General features: G+C 52.2%; 3 protein-coding genes across 9 annotated transcripts; 1 reads left to right on the forward strand and 2 right to left on the reverse strand.

Annotated features, from left to right (window-relative positions):
* Window positions 1-430: 430 nt before the first annotated feature.
* On the reverse strand, window positions 431-6,908 carry Ppm1m (protein phosphatase, Mg2+/Mn2+ dependent 1M). Of its 2 annotated transcripts, none has more exons than XM_005074849.4 (10): window positions 6,685-6,908; window positions 5,751-5,874; window positions 5,414-5,668; window positions 4,882-4,994; window positions 4,318-4,402; window positions 4,108-4,226; window positions 3,871-3,934; window positions 3,546-3,653; window positions 3,285-3,433; window positions 431-2,984 (listed from the first exon to the last, which is right to left on the reverse strand). In XM_005074849.4, exons 1-10 carry the CDS (start codon window positions 6,906-6,908, stop codon window positions 2,840-2,842), a joined length of 1,386 nt encoding a protein of 461 aa, XP_005074906.1. In that variant the 3' UTR covers window positions 431-2,839. The 2 variants fall into 2 exon arrangements, with proteins under 2 accessions (XP_005074906.1, XP_005074907.1); XM_005074850.4 differs by lacking the exon at window positions 6,685-6,908 and adding an exon at window positions 6,395-6,658.
* A 72-nt stretch (window positions 6,909-6,980) lies between these two features.
* LOC121137486 lies at window positions 6,981-11,210 on the reverse strand. 6 transcript variants are annotated; one of them, XM_040739747.1, is made up of 3 exons: window positions 10,665-11,197; window positions 10,320-10,419; window positions 6,981-7,059 (listed from the first exon to the last, which is right to left on the reverse strand). In XM_040739747.1, exons 1-3 carry the CDS (start codon window positions 11,172-11,174, stop codon window positions 7,040-7,042), a joined length of 630 nt encoding a protein of 209 aa, XP_040595681.1. In that variant the 5' UTR covers window positions 11,175-11,197; the 3' UTR covers window positions 6,981-7,039. The 6 variants fall into 6 exon arrangements, with proteins under 6 accessions (XP_040595681.1, XP_040595682.1, XP_040595683.1 ...); XM_040739748.1 differs by lacking the exon at window positions 6,981-7,059 and adding an exon at window positions 7,066-7,479 and having other exon boundaries at window positions 10,665-11,191; XM_040739749.1 differs by lacking the exon at window positions 6,981-7,059 and adding an exon at window positions 9,666-9,846 and having other exon boundaries at window positions 10,699-11,210.
* Twf2 (twinfilin actin binding protein 2) lies at window positions 10,856-22,186 on the forward strand. Its single transcript, XM_005074852.4, has 9 exons — window positions 10,856-10,995; window positions 14,258-14,335; window positions 18,405-18,583; window positions 18,921-19,016; window positions 19,431-19,535; window positions 19,632-19,757; window positions 20,844-20,994; window positions 21,131-21,252; window positions 21,596-22,186. The coding sequence occupies exons 1-9, from the start codon at window positions 10,971-10,973 to the stop codon at window positions 21,761-21,763; spliced, it is 1,050 nt and encodes a 349-aa protein (XP_005074909.1). The 5' UTR covers window positions 10,856-10,970; the 3' UTR covers window positions 21,764-22,186.
* Window positions 22,187-23,034: the final 848 nt, after the last annotated feature.

Genomic DNA, 23,034 nt, shown 5'->3' on the forward strand with positions numbered 1-23,034 from the left:
ATTTTATGGCTTACAGTCTCTCCATTGGGTTTCTGTAACATTTGCGAGCTTCGCATCACAAGGGATACATTGTACCAATGTTCTAACTCAGGTGCCTGCAATGTTGTGTAAGCTGTTGGGCCTCCTTCAGGCCTATGGGCAACAGGAACCTCCTGGGCCCATCTCTTAATCCCAGACTCCAATTAAACTACCACAGGGCAAATAATGAGTGACTGGAGGTGAGCCTGACTCAACCCTGGTCTTCAGAGACCTTCTCACTGTCTGCCTTGCGCTGTTCACCTCAAACTTTAATCAGGTTGACATCCTAGGGCCATGCTTGATGGAAGATGAGCATTGCATCTGACAGATCAGCTGGCTGCCTAGTTGGCTAATGCATTGGGAATTGTTACAACTCCAGAAACCAGAATAAGTAAAAACCTTGGCCTGTCACTTGGGAAGAAAATGACTTTATTTGAACCAGCTTTCCTGCTTGGTCTACTCTTTTGTTTTTTTTCGAGACAGGGTTTCTCTGTATTGTTTTGGAGGCTGTCCTGGAATCGGCTCTGTAGACCAGGCTGGCCTCGAACTCACAGAGACCTGCCTGTCTCTGCCTCCCGAGTGCTGGGATTAAAGGCGTGCGCCACCAACACCCAGCTTGGTCTACTCTTAAGAGACCCCTCAAAGCCTGTGGATCAGCAGCTGAAAGTGCTTGCCACGTAAGCATGACAACCTGAGTTCAGTCCCTAGATTCCATGTCCTTAGATTTCCACATGTCATGTGCACACAAAAATCACAGCATAAGAAAAGCCTGCTGCAGCCACTACTCTAACATGCAATAGAGAGGCTTGGTGTGCCCACTCATAGTGTGTAAACAAGGGAAACAGGCAGTAGGGTATGAGGGCGAGCTGGCTCAGCAGTTGGTGTGGGCAAGAGGCAGGCACAGGGTGTTGCCTGCACTTTGCTGAGAGGCTGTGAAGGGATGTGCTGAAGAAGTAGCCAAATTCAACAGCCTTAAACAGTGACTCTAGCTAGCACCTGTCTGGAGCTTAGTGGGCCAGCTGGGGGTCTGTATGTTACACAGGCAGTAGAAAATAGTGTGTTCTGTCCTGTATTGTGGCCTCAACACACAGCTCTAGATTGCAGTTAGAAGGCTTGTGTAGTTACCTGTGATGCTCAGACCCCATTTCCTCATCTTAGATTTAAATTTCCTGCTGTGTGTTGCCTGAAGCCTCCTTGATTGTATTAGGAGTGAGTCAGGTAAAATTCATGTAATAAATACTGTATTTCAACAGATACTTCTGAACCTCGGTAAGTTCTAGATGGTGACAGGTTTTAGTTTGGTTTATCAAAACGAGGTTTCTCTGTATAGTCACCATGCTGGGCTGGCAAGTCTTAATTAAAGGGAAGATGAAGAAGTTTCATCAAGCAGCCTATGTGAAGCCCTTACTAACTCAAAATGTATAGCACTAGGTCACCCAGGAATAAGTGAGGAGTCTGGAAATGGTCCACACCTGTAACTCAGTATTTAGACTAAGGCCAACTTAGGCTCTGTAAGTTTCAAACCAGCCTACCCTACACAGTAAGAAACCTGTCACTCTAGTGGCAGAAGCCAAAGAATCACAAAATTGAGACCACAATACAGTTTCAGAACTGCCAAGGCTACACAAACTTGCAAAACAATTTTTAAAAACTGGAGTGATTCCTTTTGGTGCCTAAAATCCAGAGTTCACAGTTGTATTAAAGGCCTTTTCATTCCCTAGCAGCAACGAGGGAGCGGAGCATGGGAAACAGTCCTGATTACATGCACACTTGCATGGTGGGACTGAAAGGAATCCACTGAGAGGCCACAGAAGTGGCAAAATATGTTGACCAAAGCTGAGCGGTTCATGATTCACAAGGGCTCTTTTATATACAAACATTTAATGCCAGAGGCTGGCTGAGTTCCTCCAGGGAAAGCTGTATGTGGTCAGTGCTGGGGGAGAGGTGAGGGAATCCTTGGAGGCTGGGCAGGGTAGAGTGGGCAGGAGGACAGCAGAGGGGGTGGGAAGGATGCTAGGCCACTAAAAGTGGAGGGTTAGAAACAAGAACTGGCTAGCTAAGAAGTATATGTATTTGGCATAAGATCTGGAGAACAACACAGTTGGCATAGGTATAGGGCAAGCCTGGGAATGGGGAAAAGCAACCAGATTAGCATCCAGACTCCAGGCCTTGCCAACTCTGAAAGCCTCTTACCCTGTTTTGCTTTCCCAACTTTTATCTGGGACCTGTGCCCTCCACGGGCAGAGAGCAGGGCAAGATCTGAACTGGTCTCAGAAACTGTCTTCAAGATTGCTAGTCCAGCCAGTATGCAGGAGGCAGAGACAGGTGATCTCTGAGTTCAAGGCCGCCTGGTCTACATAGCAAGTTCCAGGACAGCCAAAACAACATAATAGAGACCCTATCATTTAAAAAAAAAAAAAAAGTTAAAAGAGAACTGATCCAGCAGATGTAAGATTAACCAGAGGTTTCCAGAAGGCACTTTGTGCGGATGGATGGTTGAATGGATGCCCTGACATTCATGGGTTGGAAGAAATGAGCTAGCTACCTACTCCCCAAAGCATCTTAGCACCCCTAAACCCTTTAGGCTGCTGAGGAGCCAGCAGATACCATATGTTGTAAAGTACCTCTGCCAGAGGGCTGTTACCATTGCAGAAGGTGGGACCTGGTAGGCTAGGCTTTCCACCCAATGTTCTCTTTGAAACAGATAAAGACAGAAAGCAAGAGCATGGGCTGTGGCTGGGGAAAGACCAGGCAGGGCCCACTCTTGGCCACAGTGGACATATGCCCAGACTGCACTGGTCCAGAAGAGGTTATAGAGTCCTCAGTGGCCACCACTCCCTTGGTCCTGGCTGTGCAATGGAATCACGAACACAGAGACATCATCGTAGGACACCTGCCCTTCTCCAGTGGCACCATCGTCCTTCCCCTGTGTGTTGTGTATCAGCATTTTGGCCAACTCTGAGAACCTGTAAAGATCATTCTGCAGATGTACTTTGGGGATAAGGCAGAAAGCCAGAGCCAGCCCTCCAGGACTCAGTGCTCATGACAGGACACCTGGGAGACCCCTTAACATGTAGGACAATCAACAAGCCTGGAAGGGCCATAAACTAGATTATAAGACTAGACAGGTTGTTTTTGCTCATCTCCCCTCTCCCTTGGGACACCTGAGCCCTGATCAGGCCACCTGCCCTAAGTTAGTACTGTCTTCCCAACTGTAGCTACTTGGATCAACCCACATCCAGTCAGGTCCCCCTCAGCTATAGTACCTGTGTGGGTCCTCTCGGTTCCCAGTGAGAAAGCTCCGCACAAGCCGGGCCACCTGCTCATTGGACAGGACATCCCAGAGCCCATCAGTTGCCATGACGACCACATCCTCCTCTTCCAGTGCCAGCTGGTCCACATCCAGCACAGTCACCTGCAAGTTAAGCCTGAGGATCTTCCAGTGTTCCCTTCCCAGCTCCTACCAGGTTCATTGTCTGCCCTTTCTGAGCAGTTGGCAGCTGGGGTGGGCTACACCGCTCTATCACCTGTGGGATGGACAGCAGGAAGGGCTTGAGCTGGATGTTGGTGTCCAGGACTCTGAGCTGGTGATCTCCCAGGCCTCGGGAGACAGCCAGTGTTCCTAGTAACCGAGCCTGGGGGAAAGGGAGGGATGCAGTGATAGTGAGGAGCTTAGCACATGCCTGGTGTCTGGCTCTGCTGAACACAAAGGGGGACATGAATGGTGGTTTCTAAGGGAGAAACATGAGGGAATAGACCCCAGGGTACCAGCCACAGCCACCAGTAAGGGACAAAAGAGCTCCCAGCTTCAGAAAGCAACTAAAGAGGGATTCTTGGCCAGTGGCCACTGACCTGCCTACCCTGTCCGTGAATCAGTGGGTACTTGAGATCAGACTTCTCCACCTGTTTGTAGCTCCTGCAGGAGCAGACCTAGAATTAGCCAAAGGCGCACACCCTACTGCACCTTCTCCCATCCCCAAACCCAGCTACCACACCTTCATAAGTCCACCTCGCCCAAGCAGGACTGCCTCAGGACATACAGGCGAGCCTGGACCTTATCCCACCCTGCCCCCCATCCCACCAGCTCACCAGCCATTCATGTGATGATCCCTGAACAAAACCTTCTGCCCTAAGTCATCCCCCTTCAGCCGCCGTGGAAACTCCAGTCGGGTGAACTCACCAGCCAGAAGCTCAGGGTAGATAAAGGCCTAGGGTGTGGAGGCCAATTTCAGATTAGGTTCCCTTCCCAGGTGGCCCTTGACCCAGGGAGTTGGGGGTCCCTTTGCCAAGACTGCCTACCAGCTGCTGGATCCGCTGCCGCTCTGTTTCTGGGGTGAACTCAGAACTCAGCACCCGTATCTCATCTCTCCGCACCAAGATGGCTCTAAGCAGATTGGAGGCAGGGAAGGTCTATGAAACGACTTCTGTACTCACCCATGGCCGCCCTCCTACCACCCCTCTCCAACCACCAGGGGCCACTCTGGCCATGCTGATCCCTTGTTCAAATTCTCCATGACTGCCTAAGACCCACAGAGTCAAGGTGCAGCCTCTGTCCATCTTTATACTTAATCTAGTTCAGCCGTCCCCCTCATTTCTAACCCTCCTTTCACTCTTTTTTTTTTAAAGATTATTTATTATGAATACAACAACATCTTGTCTGCACACCAGAAGATGGCAGCAGATGTCATTACACATGGTTGTAAGCCACCATGTGGTTGCTGGGAATTGAACTCAGGACCTCTGGAAGAGCAGTCAATGTTCTTAACCTCTGAGCCATCTCTCCAGCCCCCTCCTTGCACTGTCTTAACCCCCTCTGGTTATCCTCCTGCCACTACCCTGCCTACCTTCCAAGGGTCCACTCACCTGCTGTCCCCAGCATTGGCCACATACAACTTCCCCTGCAGGGACACAGCCACCAGGGCTGTACAGCCACCCACCTGGCCTGAGGCCTCCAGCTCTCTCCCAATCACGTCATCCTAGAGCAAACCATAGGCATCAAAGCTGCTGCCCAAACCGGCAACAATCTGCAGCCCCCACCCCACCCCCACCCCTTACAATCACATTCCCACAAGCAGGGCTACACATCCCAGCTCAAAAGCTTGGCCGTTATTAGCTCTGGAATTCCTGTGTACAGAGAATTTACACAAGGGAAGTGTAACTCAAAATAGGAAGAGAAACCAGTGCTTGCTCTGGGGGCCAACGGCAACCCAGGTGAGCACTTAGCACACAGTAGGAACTGGCTAAGCTGAAGACCACAGGCTATGACTAGGAACGGACAAATCAATACAACCATCTCTCCACAACCCAAGGAATAGGGTGGCTATGGTATGCAGTTATACCCAGTTGCTTATGTCCCTAGGTGAAAACTTCTCTTCTCCCCAAAGGCCCCACTCACACATTCCTGGAAGGCGCTCTCCAGGGCCCCAATCACCAAGTCTTCTGCTCGAATGCCCTTTTCCTCCACAAAGTGGGGGTCACTAGAGCAGACACAGCGACCACTGAGATGCATGGGGGGCTGAGTGCCCATCATGCCTTCTACCACAGCCTCCAGCTGCCGTCGCAGGCAGGAATGCAAGGTGTTGGCAGCCAAAATGGCTGCTGCAGGTCCACCATGTCCATCAAACAGTGCCCAGTAATGACCTGTCAGGAACTGCATAGGACGGACTGTCAGGCTCCACCAAGCACATCCTGGTCCTAGCCTGAGAGTGGGGTTCAGGCAGGGCTGTACTCACCGCCTCTGGGCACACCGTCAGCCACTCTTGATCTTCTGCAGTCCCAAACTCACATCGCCGGATGCACAGCTTCCCACAAGCAGCCTGATCCTCATTGAACTCAGATTTCTCTGCATTGATAATCCTGAGGCCATGAAATCACCAGTGATGTCTCATCTATGTCCTTGTGGGCACAGAGATGCCACCTGGGACAACTGCTTCTGAGTGCTATCTCTGACACACCTGGACAACTTTTTTTTTTTAAAGTTATTCTGTGTGAGTGTGCATGGGTGTCCACATGCCAGAGGTGGATGTCAGGTGTCTCCCTCTATTGCCCTCCACCGTAGTTTTATGAGGCGGTCAGTCTCTTACTAAACACGGGGCTCACTGATTCAACTAGACTAACAAGTCCTGCATCTTCCTGCCTCTGCCTCCCCAGTGCTGAGATTACAGGCCCCAACCGACACACCCAGCTATTTACAAGATTGCTGGAAATCGGATCTCGGATCCTCATGCTTGCTCTGCAAGCCAATTATTTTACACAGCCCAATGATGGAAGTTTTCAACTGTTCACTGGCTTTGTCACTAGGGTCAAAATCAGAACCCGGGCCTTTTAGAATCACTAGGCTGGCCCAGGGTTTGTGAGGTTTCATCTCTGTCCCAACCCTAACCCATAGAGCATAGGCCAAACCCAGAGTGTGATGCGAGGTAGGACACACATCTCCAAACACAATAAAGGAGGGTCCAGTCGGGTGATGGCCCTCCCGGGACCTCCAACCTTCTCCAAAAGAAAATGCGAGAGTGGGAAAATGAAGAATGTTGTCAAGAGTCCCGGGGTGACAACAAGAAGTGGGGTAGCGGGCGTGTCCACACTCGGCCAGTTTTCTAGGTCAGCACAAAACCCGGCGAGATCAAGAAGGGGGTAGGGAGAGGTCGCGGGGGCAGGGACACTCACTCGGCATAGCCTGCGTTCCAAGGCAGAGTGCGGCTCCGCGCCGGGCTGCGCACAGGTCGGGGGTCAGGGCGGCGCGAGGCGTCGGTGGCACTGGGGCTGGAGCCCGAGCCGCGCAGGAAGCGGGGCCGGTGGTAGGGCACCGGGCTGGAGCGCGGCCCCGCTGGCCGCGGCTCGGGAAGTGGACCCCCGGGTAGGAAGCGGCGCCGGAACCAGCCGGCGGACATTGCGTGGTAGCCGGGAGCTGCCCGCACAGAGCGGGCCGCCCGGGTCCCGCCCGCCCCAGAGAGGAAGCGGGACTGGGGGTGGAGCCTTGGGGCCACGCCTCCTCCTGGTCCTCCCGCCCCAGGCTGTGCGATCAGTGAGCAGAGCCATAGCCTGTAAGAAGGAACGCAGTCACCCACCCCACTTTACAGACAGGAAAACTGAGGCCTCTCTAGCGAGGTGAAGCCGCCTCCTGCGTCAGAGCAGCACTGAGCAGGCGCGAAGGCTCACCCACACCTGAGGGACTCGAACCTCTGAGGGGAGCCGTGGAGTTATCTACAGTGGGTGCTGGGCGAGTGCCACACAGAGCCTCAGACTGGCGCTGCTAGACAGCTTCTTGCTGCCAGCCACCTTCTAACGCAAGGGGAGGATGCGGACAGTATGTCCTTGGAGGTGTGAGACGACACATTGACTAAGAACGTGCAGAGTGCTCCAGAGTTCTGTTCACTCTGCTCTTCATCCTCAGCGGCCCGCTCCCAAATGGCTTGTCTGACAGCACAAGTTTCTCCGTGGAGTGTTAGTGACAAGAGGAACCTATGGGAATTTAAAGGGGAGCATTCAACCTTGAACTGAGGGAAGTGTATGCATTTCTCAGATATCTCTGTTGTTTTGAGGCAGGCACGTACCATGAAGCCCAGGCTAGCCTGGAACTCGTTGTGTAAACCAGGTTGGCCTCAAACTCTGCCTCGTGCCTCTGCCTTCCAAGTACTACAATTACAGGCAAGTGCCATCACCCTGGCTCAGAATGTCTTAACCTCTAAGCAGCGTTCCCCTTTATGTCTGCACATTAAAGACCACTTGTCACTTTCCGTCACCTAAGTCCTCGCGCCCCTCTGCAAGGCTGCAATTTCCATTTCATAAGGGAGGACTCAGGCCCACGGAGGGGAAGTTTAGATGCCCAGGGTTTGCAGTGTGACGATGCAGCTGAGTCAGACCACCCCTCAAGGGATTTCTCTTCCTCTTTTCTCCTCCAGGAAGCCAGTTCAAAATCTCTAAGGCCCAAGGATGGATGGATGAGGCTTTTCCTACATTTGCCTCTGCTCCAAACCCAGGCCAACGCTCAATAGGCTTCACTGCCCTCAGCTAACCAGCCCTGCTCTTCTGGCATTTCCGCCTACCCAAAGAGGATTCTTAGGAAACAGAGCTGCACCCCAGTCACTTGGGGAGCTAACCTACTGAGCCCACCTAGTGAGTCACACCCTGGGCATAGGAACACAGAGAATGTTGAGCTCTGAGGTGACAGGAAGGTTCTGCTAGGTGGTGTCTGGTCCAGGTATGAGAGGGGACAAAGTCTGAGAAAGTTACAGCCAGACATCCCACCACCTCACCCCACCCCCACCCCCCACCGCTTCCAACAAAAGAGAGGATTAATACAATGAGTTAGGTTGTAACAAAGTATCTACAAAAGGCAACTGTGGGAAGAGCGTATTTAGTCCGTTGGCAAGGTGTGGCCCGTGAGCCGGTAAGGCAGGGCAATGAGGAATGCAAGGTAACTGGGCACAGTGTGTCTGTGGCCAGAAAGAGGCCACTCTTGCCTAGTTATTCAGACCCCAGCCCACAGGATGCTGCCACATTGGAGCCTGTCTTCCCTCATCTTCTGGAAATACCCTCAGACAAGCTCAAAGGTTCTTAGGTGATTTCACACTCAAGATCTGCCATCGCCCTGTTTTACAAATGCTCCCATAGCCTATTTAGCCATCCCTGACCATCACAATTCTTACCAAAGTTTAAAAATATTTGTCTACAGGTAAATAAAATCCCAAATACAGTTCAGTTTTCATTTGACTTTTTTATGACCCCTTGCCTGTTTGTTGAAATGGTTCCATGTAGCCCAGGCTGGCCAGGAGTTCACTATGTAGCCCAGGATAATCTTAAACCTTTTACTTTTTCTTTGCATTTATTTATTTATGTATTTATTTATTTATTTTTGAGGCAGAATCTAACCATGTAGCCCTGGCTGGCCTGGAACACACTGTGTAGACCAGGATGGCCTTGAATTCACAGAGATCCGCCTGCTTTTACCTCCCTAGTGCTAGGATTAAGGTTGTTTGCCACCACACCTGGTTTACGCAGTGCTGGAGACTGAACCTAGGACTTCATGAATGTTAGAAAAGCGCTCTAGTCGTTGAGCCATATCCCAGATCTAGGATGTTGTTTTAACTAGTTATTGCATGTGTTTTCCCACAGACTTGTCATTTCTTTTTTATTTTGTTTGTGTGTGTGGCATATGCATACACTGTGTGCACGTGTCTATTTGGGTGCAATGTGAACACCAGTGATGGACATCAGCCATCTACCTCATTTATTTATTTATTTATTTTAGATTTCTCACTAAACTTGGAACTCTCCATTTAGCTGGGCTGGCTGGCAAATGAGTTCCACGTAGGTATTGGCCTGTCTCCTTGAACTCCCTCTCCTCATAGTCCCCATGGTCTCCCTGCCCAGCCCAGAGGGTAAAGCCAAGTTCCTTCAGTCTGGTGCTGGGCATCTGATCTTACATGCTTTCACGGCACTTTATTGACTGAGCCAGCTCTCCAGTTCCAAACCATTCACTTAACTAATTATGGTTTTTTAAAAAAGATTTATTTATTACATATACACCAGATTGAATTGTAGATGGTTGTGAGCCACCATGTGGTTGCTGGGAATTGAACTCAAGACCTCTGGAAGAGCAGTCAGTGCTCTTAACCTCTGAGCCATCTCTCCAGCCCCCCTAATTATGGTTTTTTAAAAGTTTCTATTTATTTCACTTTTAAACTTTTTTGTGTCTGAGTGTCTTGCCAGCGCGTATCTCTGTGCAGTACATCGGTTCCTCGTCCTAGAAGGCCAGAGGAGCTGGAGTTACAGACAGACAAGTGTGAGCTGTTACGTCCTGTAGGTGCTGGGTGCCAAACTTCGGTCCTATGCAAGAGCAGCAGTAAGTCCTCTTAACCGCTGAGACGTCTGTCCAGTTCCATTTATCTATGCTTAAACAACAAACTTCAGGACTGGAGAGATGGTTCGGTGATTAAGAGTACTGGCCACTGGGGGAGGAGAGACCACTCAGCGGTCCAGAGGTCCTAAGTTCAATTCTCAGCAATCACATGGTGGTTCCCAACCATCTCTAGTGGAATCTGACGCCCTCTTTTGACATAAAGTCGTACATGCAGATAGAGAACTCATTTAAGTAAGTATTTAAAAAATTAAGAGTACTAGCTGCTAAACGACTGTTTACTAATAGCAGAAAAGACCTCTGATAATCGAGACAAGTTCATTCGGAATTGGAAAGTTTCTCGGACTAAGTTCCGGTCCTTAGAACCACTGAGCCTCAGCATATGCACCCGCTTTTTGGAAAACTTTCCTCCACTCCACTAGGTCATCCCGGCCTCTCCTACCGTATTCCATCCAAAATTCACGTCCTCCTACGGCCCCTTTCTCAGCGTAAGGCTCCAGCCGCCACATACTCCGTACACCTGATGACCGGTAGGCTTCCACCTGTGAAGAAAGGTCTGCGGATCAAGACACACAGAAACACACACGCACGCACACACACTCACGACCACACACGCGCGCGTGGCCGCAAACGCTGAGATCCCCTCACGTGTTACAAACTGGGGTACGCTCGGATCGGCCCCCACTCTCAAACCTCCTCCTAAGCAAACACACAGCCGTCCCACGCCCAGGCGCGGATCCGCCCACAGGCCTCCTAGATTGCGGCCAACCGGTGCCCGCCCACACACCGGTGCCTCGGGCGCCCGCAGGCCCCCTCCGTGCCTTCTAGGTGGTAATTGCGTGGAATCGGCCATCCGGAACCCGGTGCCCGCTCTGCGCACGCGCGCCACTAGTGCCCGCCTCTGCCGGCCTCGCCCTCCGGGGGCGGAGCGTGCTGGGGGCGGGTCCGGGTCCTGCGGCACCGCCCGGGAAGCTGCGCGAAGCTCGGCGCTGCCGCCACATCCTCCAGAGCTCTGGGTCCAGGCGAGCCGATTCGAGCCGGGCCAGGACCAAGCGGAGCGCTCCGGCGGCACGAGCGAGCCGAACGCTGAGCCATGGCACACCAGACCGGCATCCATGGTGAGGACAGATGGAGGGCGGACAAGGGGCCCAAGGGCTGCGCGCTTGGTCCCTTCATCCTCCTCTTCCTCGCACCCTCCAGGGAAGCTTCCTGTTCTTCTTTGCAGCCGCGAGCCCCTGGCATGGACACATCTTGGGGGAGTACAGACTGGTGTGCATAGCCGGGAGTGGGTGCACATGGGCACACAGCAAGGGCGGAAGTATCTCGTGTACTCTTTTGGGGGCGGATGTGCCTGTGTGTACCCGTCGGGGTATTTTTGTTCTTTTCTGGAGGTGGGGTGTACCCGGATGTGCATACACATCTGGGAAAGTGTACACGCATGTCCTCTGTATACAGTCCTGTGTGTGCACATCTGCATGCGACTTGGTTATGCCTACCCAGGCTCCTCCGTGTGCATGCACTAGTGACTGGTTTTGGACACTGTAAGTGGCATGGACCATCTCAGACATCAGCGTTTCCTGGCAGCAAGCATACATCTATAGGTGTCTACATGTGTGCACAGTTCAGGCACATCTCAGTGTGTGTGTCACCATGGATGCTTGCACGGATGTCTTATGACTGACGTGGGCTTGCGAATATGTGTGGAGAAGGTATCCTGACCTTTACTCCTTCCAGGACCCCCATAGTCTTGCACTAGCCTGGACAAAAGCTGGCATAGAGCCCTCCTCCTTAAGTAGAATGGGGAGCGTTGCACATCTGACCTTGGCCTCTGACTTCCTCTGTTTTCCCCTGTGACCTCCTGCTCCAGCCAGGACTGCAAAAGTGCCCACTTCAAGCTGGAAGCAGGGAAGAGGTCAGGATTCAGGCTTTCTAGGAGAACTCCTGCCTCCACCCTCAGCTACAGGAAGCTTCTACAGCCCCACGTGTCACACCCACAGTTCCTCTCCAGGGTCCCAGTTTCCTCCTTAGGTAGACAGAGATAGAAGCAATAGCTGAAAGCCAGGTGTTTTGGCCCTACCTGGTCTCACTGTCCCCATCTCTCACTGACTCAGAAGGACTGCTTCCCTGGCCAGTAGGGAAGGCCAGGCTGCTTGCCTAGGCTACTTGCCTAGACAGCTTGTTGGTTTGGCCATCAGCCACTCCTGTCACCACACCATGATCTCCTGCCCGGGGCTACCACCATCGACCTGCCTGACCGCCTGAATCCCTGTTGCGGTTGTGGCTCACTGGTGAAAGGATAGCCCTCGGAGACTTCCTCCCTGACCCCACCCCTCCCCATCTTGCTTGTCCTGAGCATGCAGGGACCTGGATCATGCCTGGCTTCCCACAGGTGGGCCATCCTCTCCTGGAGATGGAGAGTCAGGTTTCCTGAGTCAGCCTCAAAGGAGGGAACTGGCAGGGGGAAATTGCTGCCTGGCCTGCCCCTTCCTTCCTCTTTGTCTGGCCTGAGCTGCCTCCAGCCTGGAGGAGGTGCTAGGAAGTTAGCACCCACACACACTGCTGGCAGACCCTGTGCTGACTCTGTCCTATCCCCCCATTCTCCGGGCCTGCCTGGGGGAGCTTCCCCCTGTCCTGTCTATGAGGGCCCTCTGGAGGTAGCAAGAAAGACCACCCTGGAGGATCAGGTGCCAGCCTTGGCCTGGCCACAGGAGCTGCTGACCTCAGAGTGGGGTCTGTAACCTGAGGCCTGCTGAAGTTGGAGGTGGGCAAGGTGGGGGCGGGGAAGCATGAATCTTTGATGACAGAAGCTCAGGTGTCCCAGGTCTGGTCTCTAGATTATTGATGGTGACTGGGGAGGTAGGGGTGGGGTAGGAAGGGATGTCACTTTCCCTGCTGGCTTTTTAGTTTGCTCTGGTAACAGTAGAAGGGGCTTGTCAGCCTCCCTCTGGGGAGCTTCTCGGCCTCTCTTTAAGGTCTAGGCGGGTAGGAGGAGCAATAAAACACAACCACCCTTAGATCAAAAATATAATCATTAGTGGAAGTTCCATTCCTTAGCACCTTCTCCCACAGACTCCTTACCACAAATCTTTGAGTCTGAGGAAATTATCTCTGTTTGTAGATGAGGTTGAGGTTGAGAGAGGTCAGAGGTCACACAGCTAAGAGGGAGCTGGGGCCCCAAAGATCTGGCCTAAAGCTTCAAGCATCTCCTGAAAGTTATCAGCTGAGCATGCCCAGTGGGGCTGTGTTCCCTTGTGTACAGTACCAAGCCATGCTTCTCTTTCCCCAAGGGTTGTTGGGCCCTGCCAGGCCCCTTGCCACACAGTGACCTGCATGGCTAGTATACAACCTGAGGTCAGGCATAAGGTCACTCTGCAGGGAATGGGGGAGCACCTGAGGACATGACTGAGAGTTTGTTTACCTAAAGCCCCTCCACCCCGCCCCTAAGTTGCCCATCAGCTGCCCAAGCCAAGGCCTATAATTACTCTGTGACCTCAGCTCTCCAGCTGTTTTCCTGCCGGGGTACTTCTGGCCCCTGGCAGCCTCAAGGTCACACTCACTCAGAGACCCACGCATGTCCCTTACACACTTGAACTGTGTTTCCTCTCTGCTACCGCTAGTAGAACTGAGATGACTCATGGTCCTGTCGCCCTGACCATGGCACTGTGCCCTTGGATATTAATGACATCCCAGCTAATGTCCAAGATGGAATCTCCTTTCTAGGTGCCACCCCTCCTCCAGGAAGCCTTCCTTACTGCCTAGGAGCTGGGGGCTTTATTGCCCCTTGATAGGGGTTGTGTTGGGGCTGTTAGGCCCTTCTGTTGGTACAGACTGGCTGGGGGCTTGAGTGACAAGTGCGTCCGTACCTCATGCACACCTGTGTCTACATATTTTGTCTATGTTTGTCTCTCTTGCCTGTACACCTGGTATAGACATACTGTTGCTGTGTCTGTTGCCTTGTGTGTTGGCAATCTGGGATTGTGTGTGTGTGTGTGTTTATCTCTAAATGAGTGTGTCCGCTTACATTGACCAGTGTTCATCCACCGATGGATTATCCTATCGTCAGGGGACAAGTGGGTACCCTTCATTCTGGCCAGCTTGACTTGGCTGAGACCCTGTTCCATCTTCAAGTGGACTGTCCCATTCCTGTTTGCCCTTCCTGTCATCCAGAGCTATCCCAGCCAGCGGGCCATCTGCCCGCCACTGCTAGCTAAATTTGGGTGCTTATGTTCAGTGGCCGTCTCAGGTTCCCAGTCACATGGGGGGACCATATTTAACCCACTTCCCAGCCCAGCCATCAGACCCCACGGGACACCAGCAGACCCAAACTCATCCCTATCCACTGTGCCTGCTCACCAACAACTATGTTTCTTGTGCTTGCAGCCACTGAAGAGCTAAAGGAATTCTTTGCCAAGGCTCGGGCTGGCTCCGTCCGACTCATCAAAGTCGTCATTGAGGACGGTGAGTGTCCCCACAAGCTGGCGTAGGGATGGAGGCTGAACCCAGTTGCTTCTTGGGATAGGAATGATGGGTGTTAGCTTCCTGCCCCCTCTAGACCTCAGTTTCTCCATCTGAGAATGGGATGAGGCCACTCACAGAGCAGCCTCATGGGAGTTCTACAGGTGGGGATAGTGGTCACTGTTGCGTAGAGCCTTGCCTTGTGGTCGCGTCAGGCCTCAGTGCCTAGAGGCTGTGTGGCTTTTGAGATGGGCCTTGTCAGGGTGCTGGGATAGGTAGGTGGCAGGGGCCCAGTGAGCCCTACTGTGTGTATGTATGTTGTGTGCACGAGTGTGTGTGTGTGTGTGTGTGTGTCTGCATGCCTGTGTATGTGGTCAGCAGGCTGGACCTGGCGTTGCTGCTGGCTGTAGGAAGACTAAGATGCCAAGGACCTTCCCCAAAATGGAAAGAAACAATTTCCTTAGGTCTTGCTCATTCTGAAAACAGGATAGAGTAACTCTGTACTTGACAGGGCCTTGAGCCGATTGTGACACCCAGGATTCTTACCAGGCAGTCAGGTATGAGGGGCTTGAGCCTAAGCCTGAAGTAGAAGTATTCAAAACGGTAGAGGATCTGTCTGAGGCTGAATTGGGGGAGGGGAAACAGGAGTCCCTCTCTGCCTCAGCAAGGAGGGGTATAGATTCTGGGTGTGGGTATGGGCCAGACCCTCCAAGGGCCCTTCTGGCCTTCTCTGTTGTCATGCTGTCGTGAGCCCTTTGGCACTGGGCATCCTGAATGAGCCTCGTGTTCTAATCACTTTAGCAGGGCCTACAAGACCAAGAATTCATTGCAAGCTGTAAGGCCACAGCTAGGCTGGGCTTTGTCCAGATGCCCTCAGAGACTGGGTAGGGGTCATTATGCCAGGTGATGAGTGGAGCCCTTCTGGGGCTTCCCACCCTTAAAGAGACAGTTGAGCTCATTGACCCCTACTTCAGTCCTGTCCCTTAACCTCCCAGGTAAGATGTCACTGTGGATGTTCCCCATAAACATAAGGAACCTCCAGGTAGAGTCTTATCCTAATTCTGTATTCCAAGTGTTGGGGTGCCTGGGAATGCCTGGGGAGGGGCTTACATTCCAGTTGAGTGAGGTTGGAGCACCTGACTTTTCTGCAGAAAATAAATTATAGTTCTTTTTTGGTTTGAGTCTGTTTGCTGTTTGTTTTTTGTTTTTGTTTTTCGAGACAGGGTTTCTCTGTGGCTTTGGAGCCTGTCCTGGAACTAGCTCTTGTAGACCAGGCTGGTCTTGAACTCACAGAGATACTCGTACCTCTGCCTCCCAACTTCTGCGATTAAAGGTGTGTGCCACCAACCCCTGGCTTTGTTGTTTGTTTTTTGTGTTGGTATTTTTTTTGGGGGGGGGAATCCAAAACAGGGTTTCTCTATGTTGCCTTGGCTGTCCTGGAAGTAGACCAGGCTAGCCTTGAACTCACAGAGATATGCCTGCCTCTGCCTTCTGGGTGCTGGGATTAAAAGTGGGTGCCACCACCCTAGTTCTTTTTTAAAACAAAACAACCAACAATCAAACAAAAACCTATCTATGTCTGTGTTTGTGCATGAGCATGCAGTGCTCACGGAGGCCAGAAGAGGGCATCAGATCTGCTGGTGCTAGAGTCACAGGCAGTTTGTGAGCTGCCATGTCCGTTCTGGGAATCAAAGCCAGGTCCTCAGGAAGAGCAGCCAGTGCTTTCATCTGAACCATCTCTTCAGTCCCAAATTACATGTCTTATGTAAAATTCCTGGTGTAACTTGGCATGATGGGGTATGCCTGTAAACCTCAGCACTTGAGAAGGCAGAGACCTGAGGAACTCAGCTTGAAGCCAGCCTAGACTACATGTATTGACTTATTTCCACATATAAAAATGAAGCCTTGGGAGGAAGAAAACCAGGAGTTCAGGGTCATTCTTGGCTATATAGTGAGTTGGAAGCCAGCCGGGCTACGTGTGCCCTGGTCTAAAGATACCACAAACAAATAAATAAAATAATTCTGGTTTATTTTTAAGTTTATATTTAATGTGTGTGTGTGTGTGTGTGTGTGTGTGTGTGTGTGTGTGTGTGTGTGTAGATCAGAGAACAACTTTGACCATGTGGATCACTCAGGTCATCAAGCTTGGTGGAAAGTACCTTTACCCTCTGAGTTATCTCACCTGTCCAAACACTCTGGCTTAAAAATGTAAATAAGTGTCTGGAGAAGTGGTTCAGCAGTTATGAGCACTCATCGCCCTTGCCAAGGACTGAGATTCAGTTCCTAGCATCAACATAGTGGTTCACAACCATCTGTAACTTCAGTTCCAGGGGATCAAACACTTCTTCTGACCTCGATGGGTACCAGGCACACACGTGATACACATACGTAAATCTAGGCAAAACACTCATAAAATAAGTAAATAAAAACTTTAAAAAAAAAAGAACAACAAAGTAAACAATATTGTGCTTGGTTCCCTTCCCCAACCTCACCAGCCTATAGCTGCTGATGTAACTTCCTTTCTTCCTTCCTCTCTTTTTTTTCTAAGACCAGGTTTCTCTGTGTTGCTCTGGCTGTCCTAGAACTCACTATGTAGTCCAGGCTGGCCTCTGCTTCCCAAGTGCTCGTATTAAAGGTGTGTGCCATCACTGCCCGGCTTTAGCTGCTTCCAACCCTGATTCCCGTCTGAGTCCCGGGTGGGCAGGCAAGGAGGCCAGGGCCTGTAGAGGTGGTTAGACTGGTGGCCTTGCATGTTGGATTCCTAGGCAGTTGGATTCTTGACCCTATCAAAAACACATGGTTGGATCTGGTGAAGAGCTGGCCTGGCCAGCTAGGATCACCCATGGCCCAGCTGCAGTCACCATGTTGCCCAGTACTTGCTCTGGGTTGGCCTGTGTGACCAAGTACATGGTGTCCAGGTGAGGTCTCAGCCTGAAACTGTGGTTGGGTGACCTGCTTGGCCAGAGAGGTGGTAGGTCCATCAGGTCCAGGCTGCTGAGCAAGAGGCTGAATAAAAGTATTTGTGGCACAAGTTCAACAACCTGAGTTCAGTCCCTGGGACTTACAGTGGGCTAAGTCCTGAAAGTTGTCTTCTGACTTCTGCATACCTAGGTAATATGCATGCACCCATAGACACACACACACACACACACACTAATAGTAATAATAAAAAAATAGTAAGTTGGTTGTTAGCTAAACTTGATGGCACACTCCTGTAATCCCAGCACTTGGAAAGCTGAGGCAGGAGGATTGGAAGTCTGAGGGTAGCCTGGGCTATATAGCAAGACTTTGTATCAAAAATAACCACAAACCGCCGGGCGTTGGTGGCGCACGCCTTTAATCCCAGCACTTGGGAGGCAGAGGCAGGCGGATCTCTGTGAGTTCGAGGCCAGCGTGGTCTACAAGAGCTAGTTCCAGGACAGCCTCCAAAGCCACAGAGAAACCCTGTCTCAAAAAACCAAAAAAAATAAATAAATAAATAAAATAACCACAAGCAGAAGCTGGCCTGACGATGCACACAAGGAATCCCAGGCCTTCGAGAGGCTGATGGCCGCGATTCAAGGTCACCTGGGGCTCTGTAGTGAAGCCCTGTCTTAAAGAATAGTTGGCTGCGATTGGTTTTTTACTTTGAGGTAGAGGGCTGAAGCTTGGGGTGGCAGCCTGTCACTGTCCTGTGTCATATCAGAGGGGGCATATCAGAGCCGAGGGCTGAGGGAGTTGAGAATGCACTGAGCGGCACCCGGTGGAGCAGTGCCTTGAGGGTGCATTGCTGCTGGCAGTGGCCACACAGCTGTGTTCTTTTGTGTGTTTGCGTGTGCACAAATGCATGAGTGTACTTAATACAAGTGTTTGCAGGGGGGGTGTGCAAAGGAAGCCACCTGCAGCTAACACGTGATCTCGTTCCTTCACTCATATTTATCACTCAGAATTCAACTTCATACTTGGGGATTTGAGGGCTCATGGGAAAGCAAGGTCTGCGATAGCTCAGAGAGCCGCATCCAGAGGACAGAGGTGCATAGGCAGAGGGGGAGGTGGGATGTGCCCCTTCGGCTCACCCGGCCTCTGCCCCCAGAGCAGCTCGTGCTGGGTGCCTCGCAGGAGCCAGTGGGACGCTGGGACCAAGACTACGACCGGGCTGTGCTGCCTCTGCTAGATGCCCAGGAACCCTGCTACCTCCTCTTCCGCCTTGACTCGCAGAATGCTCAGGGTTTCGAGTGGCTCTTCCTGGCCTGGTCACCTGATAATTCACCTGTGAGTCCTAGGCACCACTGCCCATCTCCCTGCTTGGGGCTAGTGGGAAGTGTGAGGTCCAAATGAGAGACTGGCCTACTGAGGCTAAGGGAAGGAATGTTAGGGTCTGCCCCAAACCCTGTCTGTTCCATCAACCTGACCTGGGCCTGTTTGGGCTGGGTGGAGGCTCCCCCTGCTGGCAAAAGCTGCCTAATACAGCTTCGCTGCGCCCCCTGCTGGGCATGTGGGACCAGTGTGATGACCTGATTCGGTACCCTGCCTCCCTCTTCTGGGGCTCCAGTTGACTCCTGGAGCAACAGCTTGGCCCATGGGGTCCTCACAGTTTGCCCCATCTCAGGTGCGGCTTAAGATGTTGTATGCAGCCACACGAGCCACAGTGAAGAAGGAATTTGGAGGCGGCCACATCAAGGATGAGCTCTTCGGGACAGTAAAGGTTAGTTGCCCAAGCCAGAATGCAGGATGGGGACCAGAGGGTGAGAGGTCTTGTTTGACAGTCACAGAACAACTCAGTGCCAGGCTCAGGGTGAAACAGGAGGACTGGAGACTGGGGCTCACGGTAATTGATACAGTGTTTGTCTAGGGGCTCACGTAATTGATACAGTGTTTGTCTAGCTTGCATGAAACCGTGGGTTTGATTCCCAGCTCTTAGGAAGTGGAGACAAGAGCATCAAGGTCATCGTTGGTTGTGTAGTGAATTTGAGGTTAGCTTGGATGCTACATATGACGCTGTCTCAAATAAACGAAATGGAAGGATGGGGAGTCCAGGAGCTGCAAGCCAAGATACACAGCGGCGGGTTCTGCCTGCCTGCCTGGAGTGCTCATTTATACCTCTGAGCCTGCCCCACAGGATGACCTCTCCCTGGCTGGGTACCAGAAACATCTGTCATCCTGTGCCGCACCTGCCCCACTGACTTCGGCTGAGAGAGAGCTCCAGCAGATCCGAATCAACGAGGTGGGTGTTTAGGAGGGTGTGTACTGGGAGCCACTAAACTTGGTAGGCTGCAACTTGGTGGGAATAGGTTTTGCCTCACGGCTGCCTCTCCCCCAGGTGAAGACTGAGATCAGCGTGGAAAGCAAGCACCAGACCCTGCAGGGCCTGGCCTTCCCTCTGCAGCCTGAGGCCCAGCGGGCCCTCCAGCAACTCAAGCAGAAGGCGGTCAACTATATCCAGCTGGTGGGTACACAGTAGTGTAGCATGCCTACCAAACACAAGCCAGGCACCACGGCTCTTCCTATTCCCGGTTATGTGTTAGCAAACGGGCACAGAGCCAGAGCCCCATCCCTGAGCTGTTCTGCTAATTCATGTTGTTCTTAGACTGGGGGATGCAGTGTAGTTGGTAGAACGCTTGCCTGGCATACACCAGGCACTTGATCCTCAACAGCAGCACATAGAACTGGCTGTGGTGGCGCACACCTGTAATCTCAGCCCTCAGGAGGCAGAGGCTGGAGCATTAGATAGAGCCCAAGGTCATCTTTGGCTACACAATGAGTTTGAGGTCAGCTTAATCTACATGAGACCCTGATTCAATTTTTTCTCTTTTTTAAAAAAGAACATGCTGGCAAGGCAGTGATGGCTCACGCCTTTAATCCCAGCACTCAGGAGGCAGAGACAGGTGGATCTCTGTGAGTTCGAGACCAGCCTGGTCTAAAAAGAGATAGTTCCAGGACAGCCTCCAAAGCCACAGAGAAACCCTGCCTCGAACCCCCCCCCAAAAAAAGAACATACTATTTTTCTCTCCTCCTCCTGCCCTGTAAGCACATGACCCCATACACCCTTCACAACACATAGACACCATAGGTTTACACTGGCCCTCAGGGCTGACACATAGACACCATAGGTTTACACTGGCCCTCAGGGCTGACCTTTGTCCTGTCCCAGAGTTCCTCTGTAACTCCCTTGACTACCTCTTTCCCAGGCAGAGTTCTTCTGCATCCTCTGCCCAATCAGAATGACTCTCTGTTACAAACACTTTCCTGGGGCTTTGCCCCTGAGGACAGAGCCATTGCAATCACTACAGAGATCAAGGTCCTCCACACCACCCCAGACAGGGATGTCGGCGGGAGCCGCTTAGCTAAACCTTCAAAGGGGCAGAGATGGGGCCAGGCTTGGAAGGTCTATTTAGAGTAGCCCCTGAAGCCTGTGGTCCAGCCTTGGGAAGGGAACTCCAGGGAGAAGGACCCCCAAACACTCCTGCCTGCCTACCGGTCCGGCTTCCCAGTGGGCACAGTGGTGCCCTCACACCTCCCCTTTCCTCCTCAGAAGCTGGACTTGGAACGGGAGACCATCGAGCTGGTGCACACAGAGCCCACAAGTGTGGCCCAGCTGCCCTCACGGGTTCCCCGAGATGCTGCCCGCTACCACTTCTTCCTGTATAAGCATACCCATGAGGGTGACTCCCTTGAGTCTGTGGGTGAGTAGCTATGGCAGGGACCTCAATTCTGCATTGGTCAGGAGCAGCAATGACAAGCCACTGCTTGGGTCTGCTAAGGGAGTAGAGGTATGTAGGTGCCCCAGCCACCCTGGGCTCACCTCCTCGTCCCCTACAGTGTTCATCTACTCCATGCCGGGGTACAAGTGCAGCATTAAGGAGCGCATGCTCTACTCCAGCTGCAAGAGCCGCCTCCTCGACTCCGTAGAGCAAGACTTCCAGCTGGAGATAGCCAAGAAGGTACAGGTTGTTCCCAGGGCCCATCACCCCACTCCCCATGTGGGACACCGGAGTCCTAATGGGTTTCATTGCTACAATATTGGAAGGGTGGGTCGCCTAAGATCCGGGGCAACCTAAGACACACACAAGCCCAAGCCTTGACCGCTTTGTCACCTCCTTTCCCTAGGTCTTGGGGGGCTGGGAAGCAGGTGGGTAACAGCCAGCAGGGTAAGAGCCCTACTTCATATATTCTGTGGTGAGCTAAGAGAAGATATATACGTGGTGACCCTAGTAGTAAGACTTACCAAGAGTGGCATATGTCGGGTCCTCAGCATAGCAGTGACTTCCGTCTTGGTCCATGCAGATCGAGATCGGTGACGGGGCAGAACTGACAGCCGAGTTCCTCTACGATGAGGTGCATCCCAAGCAGCATGCCTTCAAGCAGGCATTCGCCAAGCCCAAGGGCCCTGGGGGCAAGCGGGGCCATAAGCGCCTCATCCGGGGCCCCGGGGAGAATGGAGATGACAGCTAGGTGTCTGGACTGGGAACAGGGCCAGGCACAAGGACTGCAGGGTTGCCACCCGATCACTCCTGCACCTCCTTCCTCCCCAGCCTGGGCTCTAAGGAATTGCTTCCTGTGGGGCAGGAGGGCAGGTGGCTGAAGACGTTTGCCACTTTCGAGGGCTGCTGGGCCAGCACTTGGTGACCCTGCCCTGTGGCTGTCCCTTCCTCTCATCTGTGTGCACAGGGCAGCTGGGGACCCTCACCTGGCTCTTTCAAGGTGTCTGAGTGGGAGACCTGGCATGAACCTAGCCTCCAGATCTGATGCTATAGTCCCTGTTCAGTCCAGAAGCCTTTGGCCACAGAGGGTGGGGACAGTTGGCAGGGGCCAGGTGTCACAGGAAGGGATGGTTGAACGTTGTATTTTCTAAAGAATAAAATATTTTTAAATCAATACTGAGCCTGACCCTGAGAATTGGGTGCCTTTCCCTGTTCAGAAGGGGTTTGCCGGCCTGCCAGGGTGAAGCCCAAGCACTCCAGGCCTCAGGCTTTGCACCTACCCGGGAGGTTCCACGAAGTTGTGGTGATCTGGGTGTGTCTGTTTCCTGTGGGTGCTGTGACAAGTTACCACAAACTCAGTGGCTTTAAAAAAAGCAGTAGTTTGAGCTCAACATAGCAAAACCCTGTTAAAAAAGGAAGAAGAAGAAAAGAAAGAAAGCCTTGTCTGTTTGTTCGTACAGATCTGGAGCCAGACAAGGCTAAGACCATGCTGCAGACAGCTGGCTTTTGGCTGGGTTAGCCGTGTTCTCATCTCTGAACTTGAAGAACCTGATTCTGCTGCTCTGTGCTTCCATGGGCTCTGCCTCCATCTGGAGTTAGATCTTTCCATCTTTACCTTTCCTTCTTAATATTTTAGTGTTTTGTTTTGAGATAGGGTCTTGCTGTGTAACAAATGAGGCGGTCTTCCTGCCTCGGCCTCCCTAGCCCTGGCATTCCCCGTGTACATCAGCAGCCCTGGCTTTGTCTCTGTTTCACTCATTTGTTGGGTGGAGTTTTGAGACAAAACCTCATGTAGCCCAGGCTGGCCTCAAATTGGCTATGTAGCTGAGGATGACCTTGAACCTCAGTAGGCATGCACCAATGTGCCTGGTGAGTGGGGTGTCAGCGATCAAATCCAAGGCCTTGTGAATGCTACTAAGCAAGTGGTATACCAGCTGAGCTACAGTCCTTGGTTCTGCTTTGTAATGAACACTTACCCTCTTGGCTTCCTGTCCTCACTAACCCTGTCAATAATGTAGGATT

The sequence above is a fragment of the Mesocricetus auratus genome, unplaced genomic scaffold (genome assembly GCF_017639785.1).
Source record: "Mesocricetus auratus isolate SY011 unplaced genomic scaffold, BCM_Maur_2.0 Super-Scaffold_100691, whole genome shotgun sequence".
Lineage (NCBI taxonomy): Eukaryota > Metazoa > Chordata > Mammalia > Rodentia > Cricetidae > Mesocricetus > Mesocricetus auratus.